The following is a 10024-nucleotide window of genomic DNA, read 5'->3' on the forward strand; positions in this document are numbered from 1 at the left end:
ACAGATTATTTCACTTATAATTCACTGTATCACAATTCCAGTGGGTCAGAAGTTTACATAAACTAAGTTGACTGTGCCTTTAAACAGCTTGGAAAATTCCAGAAAATTATGTCATGGCTTTAGAAGCTTCTGATATCCATAACCTGAAAGGCTGCTCAGCAAGGAAGAAGCCACTGCTCCAAAACCACCATAAAAAAGCCAGACTACGGTTTGCAACTGCACATGGAGACAAAAATCGTACAAAAATCGAACTGTTTGGCCTAAATGACCATTGTTATGTTTGGAGGAAAAAGGGGGAGGTTTGCAAGCCGAAACACCATCCCAACCGGGAAGCATGGGGGTGGCAGCATCATGTTGTGGGGGTGCTTGCTGCAGGAGGGACTGGTGCACTTCAAAAATAGATAGAATCATGAGGGTGGAAATGATGTGGATATTTTGAGGCAACATCAAGACATCAGTCAAGAAGTAAAGCTTGTGTCACAAATGGGTCTTCTAAAATGGACAATGACGCCAAGCATACTTGCAAAGTTGTGGCAAATTGGCTTAAGGACAACAAAGTCAAGGTATGGAGTGGCAACCACAAAGCCCTGATATCAATCCTATAGAAAATTTGTGGGCAGAACTGAAAAAGCGTGTGTGAGCAAGGAGGCCTACAAACCTGACTCAGTTACACCAGCTCTGTCAGGAGAAATGCGGCCAAAATTCACCCAACTTATTGTGGGAAGATTGTGGAAGGCTACCAAAACGTTTGACCCAGTTAAAGAATTTAGAGGCAATGCTACCAAATACTAATTGAGTATGTAAACTTCTGACCAACTGGGAATGTGATGAAATAAATCACTATTATTCTTACATTTCACATTCTTAAAATAAAGTGGTGATCCTAACTGACCTAAGACAGGGATATTTTACTAGGATTAATTGTCAGGATTTGTGAAAAGTTAAGTTGAAAAGTTTAGAGTTTAAATGTATTTGGCTAAGGTGTATGTAAACTTCCGACTTCAACTGTACATTCATCATCACAAGTCGCTCTCTCTTATTTAACACACCTACCTAGCTATCAGGTTACACAATATATTTAGACTTATGGTATTTAACACACCTACCTAGCTATCAGGTTACACATATATTTAGACTTATGGTATTTAACACACCTACCTAGCTATCAGGTTACACAAATTATTTAGACTTATGGTATTTAACACACCTACCTAGCTATCAGGTTACACAATATATTTAGACTTATGGTATTTAACACACCTACCTAGCTATCAGGTTACACAATATATTTTAGACTTATGGTATTTAACACACCTACCTAGCTATCAGGTTACAACAATATATTTGACTTATGGATTTAACACACCTACCTAGCTATCAGGTTACACAAATATATTTAGACTTATGGTATTTAACACACCTACCTAGCTATCAGGTTACACATATATATTTAGACTTATGGTATTTAAAACACACCTACCTAGCTATCAGGTTACACAATATATTTAGACTTATGGTATTTAACACACCTACCTAGCTATCAGGTTACACAATATATTAGACTTATGGTATTTAACACACCTACTAGCTATCAGGTTACACAATATATTAGACTTATGGTATTTAACACACCTACCTAGCTATCAGGTTACACAATATATTTAGACTTATGGTATTTAACACACCTACCTAGCTATCAGGTTACACAATATATTAGACTTATGGTATTTAACACACCTACCTAGCTATCAGGTTACACATATAGTTAGACTTATGGTATTTAAACACACCTACTAGCTATCAGGTTACACAATATATCTTAGACTTATGGTATTTATACACACTACCTAGCTATCAGGTTACACAATATATTTAGATTATGGTATTTAACACACCACCTAGCTAATTCAGGGTTACCACACTATATTTAGACTTATGGTATTTAACACACCTACCTAAGCTATCAGGTTACACAATATATTTAGACTTATGGTATTTAACACACCTACCTAGCTATCAGGTTACACAATATATTTAGACTTATGGTATTTAACACACCTACCTAGCTATCAGGTTACACAATATATTTAGACTTATGGTATTTAACACACCTACCTAGCTATCAGGTTACACAATATATTAGACTTATGTTATTAACACACCTACACTAGCTATCAGGTTACACAATATATTTAGACTTATGGTATTTAACACACCCTACCTAGCTATCAGGTTACACAATATATTAGACTTATTGGTATTTAACACACCTACCTAGCTATCAGGTACACAATATATTAGACTTATGGTATTTAACACACCTCCCTAGCTATCAGGTTACACAATATATTTAGAACTTTATGGTATTTAACACACCTCCAATAGCTATCAGGTTACACAATATATTTAGACTTATGGTAATTTAACACACCTACCTAGCTATCAGGTTACACAATATATTTAGACTTATGGTATTTAACACACCTACCTAGCTATCAGGTTACACAATATATTTAGACTTATGGATTTTAACACACCTACCTAGCTATCAGGTTACACAATATATTTAGACTTATGGTATTTAACACACCTACCTAGCTATCAGGTTACACAATATATTTTAGACTTATGGTATTTAACACACCTACCTAGCTATCAGGTTACACAATATATTTAGACTTATGGTATTTTAACACACCTACCTAGCTATCAGGTTACACATATATTTTAGACTTATGGTATTTAACACACCTACCTAGCTATCAGGTTACACAATATATTAGAACTTATGGTATTTAACACACCTACCTAGCTATCAGGTTACACAATATATTTAGACTTATGGTATTTAACACACCTACTAGCTATCAGGTTACACAATATATTTAGACTTATGGTATTTAAACAGCCCTACCTAGCTATCAGGTTACACATATATTTAGACTTATGGTATTTAACACACCTACCTAGCTATCAGGTTACACAAATATTTAGACTTATGGTATTTAACACACCTACCTAGCTATCAGGTTACACAATATATTTAGACTTATGGTATTTAACACACCTACCTAGCTATCAGGTTACACATATATTTAGACTTATGGTATTTAACACACCTACCTAGCTATCAGGTTACACAATATATTTAGACTTATGGTATTTAACACACCTACCTAGCTATCAGGTTACACAATAATTTAGACTTATGGTATTTAACACACCTACCTAGCTATCAGGTTACACAATATATTTAGACTTATGGTATTTAACACACCTACCTAGCTATCAGGTTAACAATATATTTAGACTTATGGTATTTAACACACCTACCTAGCTATCAGGTTACACAATATATTTAGACTTATGGTATTTAACACACTACCTAGCTATCAGGTTACACAATATATTATAGACTTATGGTATTTAACACACCTACCTAGCTATAGGTTACACAATATATTTAGACTTATGGTATTTAACACACCTACCTAGCTATCAGGTTACACAATTATTTAGACTTATGGTATTTAACACACCTACCTAGCTATAGGTTACACAATATATTTGACTTATGGATTTAAACACACCTACCTAGCTATCAGGTTACACAAATTTTAGACTTAGGTATTAACACACCTTACCTAGCTATCAGGTTACACAATATATTTTAGACTTATGGTATTTTAACACACCTACCTAGCTATCAGGTTACACAATATATTTAGACTTATGGTATTTAACACACCTACCTAGCTATCAGGTTACACAATATATTAACTTATGGTATTTAACACACCTACTAGCTATCAGGTTACACTATAACTAGGTATTTTAACACACCTACCTAGCTATCAGGTTACACAATATATTAACACTAACTGCATGCTGTTACCGCATTCCAAAAGGGGGAGCTTTGGGATGCGGTAACATGTATTTGTGATGACAGAATGTGTCACAAACAGGCCCCTAGGTCCCCAAATCTGAATATCAGGCGGCATTCCCAAATCGCACCCTATTCCCTATATAGTGAACTGTTTTGACCAGGGCCTAGGGCCTCATCAACAGCAGTGCACTATATTATAGGGAATAGGGTGCCATTTGGAAAGTATCCTCAGAAAGGTGACATTCCCTTCATGTCTCTAGTGAATAGAGAAACTGAGCTAATTAAACCTGTGGCTAAAAACATAGGATTCATAAAAACATACTAGCATAAAATATATATATATCAGAAAAAACCACGTGTTCTCTGAACACACGCTGTTTGAGGGCCAGAAGACGTGTCACCAATGAAAAAAAACAGCTGGCTGATTCTGAAGAAGACGTGGCTGTAAATGAATTGAATTAAACCCGAGGCTAAGCTGTTGCGAGTGTAGTTATCTTTGTTAAAAACTGTGTGGTCCCTGCGGTTGTGTTGTTCCATCTCCTGTCTGACAACGACAACTATTCAGGGTGATGAACAATTCATCAAATGGCCACCGGACTATTTACATTGACCCCCCCCCCCCATTTGTTTTGTACACTTCTGCTACTCGCTACTATTATGCATAGTCACCTCACCCCCACCTACATGTAGAAATTACCTCAACTAACCTGTAGCCCCGCACACTGACTCAGTACCGGTAACCACCTGTATATTGTTACTTTTTATAATTTTACTTTAGTCTACTTGGTAAATATTTCTTAACTCTTCTTACTGTTGGTTACTGGCTTGTAAGGAAGCATTTCACGGTAAGGTCTACACCTGTTGTATTCGGTGCAATGTGACAAATACACTTTGATTTGATCCTATCATCAGGTTGTCTGGATAAGATAGCAACACCACAGTACAAGGATAAGACAGGAGTATTTCTAACCTCTCCTTCATATCCATCCCATAATACAATGCCATGGAGAAGGCTATTCAAGTAAAACACTCTCAACTAGCCATGTATCAGTGTGAGCAAGAGATAGAATTAATATGTAATAGGAGTCATCATCAGTGTGTGTGTGTGTGTGTGTGTGTGGTGATGGGGGCGTGAATGAGTCAACAGTGTGCATGACATACCCATGAGAGTCCATGGTGTTAGCAGCCCAGATGTCAGTACCCAGGATGTCAAATGCCCCTTCTCTGTTCCCGTTCTGAAAGACAACACACAACCTGTTACAACAGTGTATTACCTGTACACCACTATATGGAACACGTTTACTACTACAGCTGAATAGTGATCAAAACCGCTCTCTTGTCACCGTGCTAAACTTTAAAAACACTCAACCTGCATGCTAACACACRCTGACATTGATGAAGCATTAGTTAAAGTCCCCTTCAGTGGAAAGATAATCATCCCGTCATTTATTATTACTACTTGAGGAGGCAGMGGAGGCTGCTGAGCGGAGSACGGCTCATAATAATGGCTGGAACGGAGCGAATGGAATGGCATCAAACACATGGAAACCATGGAAACCATGTGTTTTATACCATTCCACTGATTCCGCTCCAACCATTACCACGAGCCCATCCTCCCCAATGAAGGTGCCACCAACCTGTGTTGAGAGGGATGGAAGTGACATTATTTCTATAAAAACATTTCTGGGACACAAATAGTGTTTAGCTGGTCTGTCAACATGTACTGTATGTGGGTAAATGACTGATGTGTTTTCCCTGTGGGAAGGAATGACATTATGACATCTAGAGTCCTCTATGTATCTCTATGGAGCAGACACACAACTCCTCTGGGAGAGACATATCCTGGAGCCTGACAGAAGAACCAGAGGACAACCCCTCTGCCCCAAACCCTGCATTAACCCCACATTACATAACATGGAACAAAACAAGGTAAGCCAGTACCATTGAGGACTTTTCATGCACTTCATATTACAGTATACCCCTCTCCAGTAAGGTGATGCATGCTAAAAGAGGGTGGCGGTTGTCCTGACGACCCCTGAMGACCTCATAGTAAATCATGTGGTGGATTTCTGGAGCAGCCACAAGCCTGCAGTAGCTTTCTTACGATCCCTTGGGACAACAGAGAGTGAAACAGGACTTGGATACATATTACTGTGTGGGACAGTGGTGGCCGGGGGAGGAAGAAACCAGACGATGCTCTCATACTGTAGTAATGGCTGGAAGAGAGCCCGTCCTCCCATTTCTTCCTCCACCATCCACAGCTGCTGTGGGGTTCTGTGGTGGTGGTGGTTGATATAAAAGCTGTAGTATGGTTTGGTAGTTACCTGTACCTTGATAATACTGTGTTTGTGGGGGTTAAGGTTGGGGACTGGTGATATAAAAGCTGTAGTATGGTTTGGTAGTTACCTGTACCTTGGCTGGCCCTCTGAACTGGTTGTTCCTCCCTCGGCTACCGGACCTGGAGCCTGAACCAGGCCTTGAACCAGAGCTGGGCCTGGACCCTGTACTGCCATTACTACTGTGATCCCACTCATCCTGCAGAGAGAGGGGGTGGAGACAGAGAAAGAGAGCAAGAGAGAGAGAAGAGGAAGAGAGAACAAAATCAATGACCTCAGCAACTCTAGAAAGCGTATCCAGAACCCTTCTCCCTCTCTCACTGTCATCAGAGAGCTACCACTAAAACAGAATGAGAGCTACACCACCAATCATCCACCTTACATCCCTACCTCCCATACACACATGACAGAGCTAGAGAGAGAGATCACCAAAAAAACACATCTCATAAGTATGTCAATTATACTAACCTCTCCTCCCCTTATCTCATTCCCTACCACACGGAGAGAGAAAGCAACAGAGCACGACTTCAATCCACTCACTTCCAACTTTACATTCTACCCTAACTCCTCGCACACACGAGTGGCAGCAGAGAAACAAAGCAACAAATCCTAACCCTCACTCTCATTCATGAATCAACTCCACTCCTACGCAAGGCAGGCTAACAAATATACCCTACCTACCAATATTCTTCAATACCCTACTCCCAGAGAACAAAATCAAATACAAATATCAACTCCACTCCGACTAGAAGCACGACGCATAACGAACACAACATCTCCTTCTATCATAATCCTCATACCCCAAATAATCAATCACACGTCCACGCTCGCAGCGAACAATTAAAAATCACTACCAACTTAACCCTCTTTCGATCCTACAAATATTCACAAGAGCTCCGTTCACTAACTAGTCACGCACTATGATGCATCCATACCACAAACACACTAGATGCAGCGTATATACCATATCACCTTACCTTCAACTCTCCCATCTCAGCCTAATGCAGGGGCACAGGAGAGCAAGGCAACACAATCTCTCCTACTTATCATTCCCATATTCCAATCACAGAAGTCGCATTCAATTACTCCTCCTATCTAGCACAGATGAGGACACCCTCCATTCATCACTACCACTACAGAGATAGCACAACATCCTCTATCCTAGCCTACTTCAACTAAACCACTCGACCGTCAGCTGCAGAGAGAAAAATTCTAATCAGCAGCTATACATCATCTCCAATTCGTCCATTCCTCGCACCTGGCAGCACGAGCAAGGCGCAGAACATTTAAACTACACCTTCCCCTTTCTATCCTACCCATAAGAGCTCTAACTGCCTACACACTGCTACCTGAGGCACGCCAACTTAATCAAATCACTAGCTCTCATACAGAAATGTCACCCTAACACCCGCTCATACCCTTATCCAACCTATCTCACACCTTTGTACTGATGTTAAGACGAACCGAAATGATAACATGATCCATACTCCCAACTCCTCTTACTGCCTATCACACGTAGACCACAACCATCCAGAAAGCGTATACCATATCAACTCTATCCCTCGCTGCTACGACCGCATGTATACCAAAAACTCACTTAACCACGATCAGATCCGCACCTTCCTACACCACTGCAGAGAGAAAAAATCAATACCATATCAACTCCTCCACTGCAGAGAGAACAAAATCAATACCATATCAACTCCTCCACTGCAGAGAGGAACAAAATCAATACATATCAACTCCTCCACTGCAGAGAGAAACAAATCAATACATATCAACTCCTCCACTGCAGAGAGAAAAAATCAATATCATATCAACTCTCCACTGCAGAGAGAGAACAAAATAATAACATATCAACTCCTCCATGCAGAGAGAACAACAATCAATACCATATCAACTCCTCCACGGCAGAGAGAGAACAAAATCAATACATAATCAACTCCTCCACTGCAGAGAGAACAAAATCAATACCATATCAACTCCTCCACTGCAGAGAGAACAAAATCAATATCATATCAACTCCTCCACTGCAGAGAGAACAAAATCAATAACATACAATCCTCCACTGCAGAGAGAACAAAATCAATACCATATCAACTCCTCCACTGCAGAGAGAGAACAAATCAACTCATATCAAACTCCTCCACTGCAGAGAGAACAAAATCAATACATATCAACTCCTCCACTGCAGAGAGAACAAAATCAATACCATATCAACTCCTCCACTAGAAGAGAACAAAATCAATACCATATCAACTCCTCCACTGCAGAGAGACAAAAATCAATACCATATCAACTCCTCCACTGCAGAGAGACAAAATCAATACCATATCAACTCCTCCACTGCAGAGAGAACAAAATCATACCATACAACTCCTCCACAGAGAGAACAAAATCAATATCATATACAACTCCTCACTGCAGAGAGAACAAAATCAATACCTATATTCAACTCCTCCACTGCAGAGAGAACAAATCAATACTCATATCAACCTCCTCCACTGCAGAGAGACAAAATCAATACATATCAACTCCTCCACTGCAGAAAGCAAAAATCAATACATATCAACTCCTCCACTGCAGAGAGAGAACAAAATCAATACCATATCAACTCCTCCATGCAGAGAGAACAAAATCAATACCATATCAACTCCTCCACTGCAGAGAGAACAAAATCAATACCATATCAATCCTCCACTGCAGAGAGAACAAAATCAATACATATCAACTCCTCCCACGCAGAGAGAGACAAAATCAATACCATATTCAACTCCTCCACTGCAGCGAGAACAAAAAATCAATACAATATCAACTCTCCACTGCGAGAGAGAACAAAATCAATACCATATCAAACTCCTCCACTGCAGAGAGAAACACAAAAATCATATCCATATACAAACTCTCTCCACTGCAAGAGAGAGAAACAAAATCAATACCTATATCAACTCCTCCACTGCAGAGAGAACAAAATCAATACATATCAATCCTCCACATGCAGAGAGAACAAAATGCAATATACCATATCAACTCCTCCACTGCAGAGAAAACAAAATCAATACAATTATCAACTCCTCCACTGGAGAGAGAAAACAAATCATACATATCAACTCTCCTGCCACTGCAGAGAGAGAACAAAATCAATACCATATCAACTCCCACTGCAAGGAGAGAACAAAATCAATACATATCAACTCCTCCACTGCAGAGAGAGAACAAAATCAATACCACTATCAACTCCTCCATCTCCTCCGCTCCTTAGCCTCCGAAGACAAGCACAGAAGACAGCTCAAAATCCTCCTACCTTACATCATCACTACCACACACTCTCTCCACTGCCAGCACCAAGATGAGGTAGGAACTTAAAAACAATCTTCACCATGCCATCATTTCAATCCGTAATGTATCCACACTCCTTCATGGAACAGCAACAATGCAAAGTAAAAACAACATATCCCTCCCCCTATCAATCCTCCTCCACTGACACCCGACGAGAAGACACACACAAAGAGCGTCATATACAATAATCCAACCCCTTCCCTTTTATCTCCATGCTAGACTGAACGCGCAGAACGCATGTAAGACTACAACAATGCTAGTGTTATGGGTCGAAGAAGACCTATTTTGTAAATATCTATGAGGGAGGAGGAAATGGACATGTAAGGGTGGTAATAAATAGAGATAGGGTCTGCGACCTGCTGCCGAGGCGCTATTTACATGATGGAATGTCTGACCACCCAAGTGCTGGCCAAGTGGGGAGGGGGGGGGGGGGCAAGTGGAGGAATGTATGAGAGAAAGAGAG

The 10024-nt window shown here is 39.9% G+C and overlaps 1 protein-coding gene across 1 annotated transcript in view; it reads right to left on the bottom strand.

Annotated features, from left to right (window-relative positions):
* LOC111964671 (CBP80/20-dependent translation initiation factor) overlaps positions 1–10024 on the bottom strand; it is a 38156-nt gene that overhangs the window by 7024 nt on the left and 21108 nt on the right. The window contains exons 3-4 of the mRNA XM_023988511.2: positions 6299–6421; positions 5048–5121 (exon numbers count right to left, since the gene is read on the bottom strand). Coding sequence (XP_023844279.1) covers positions 5048–5121; positions 6299–6421 — 197 coding nt within the window. The remainder of the gene's footprint in view (positions 1–5047; positions 5122–6298; positions 6422–10024) is intronic.

This window comes from Salvelinus sp. IW2-2015, linkage group LG6.1 (assembly GCF_002910315.2).
Source record: "Salvelinus sp. IW2-2015 linkage group LG6.1, ASM291031v2, whole genome shotgun sequence".
NCBI lineage: Eukaryota > Metazoa > Chordata > Actinopteri > Salmoniformes > Salmonidae > Salvelinus > Salvelinus sp. IW2-2015.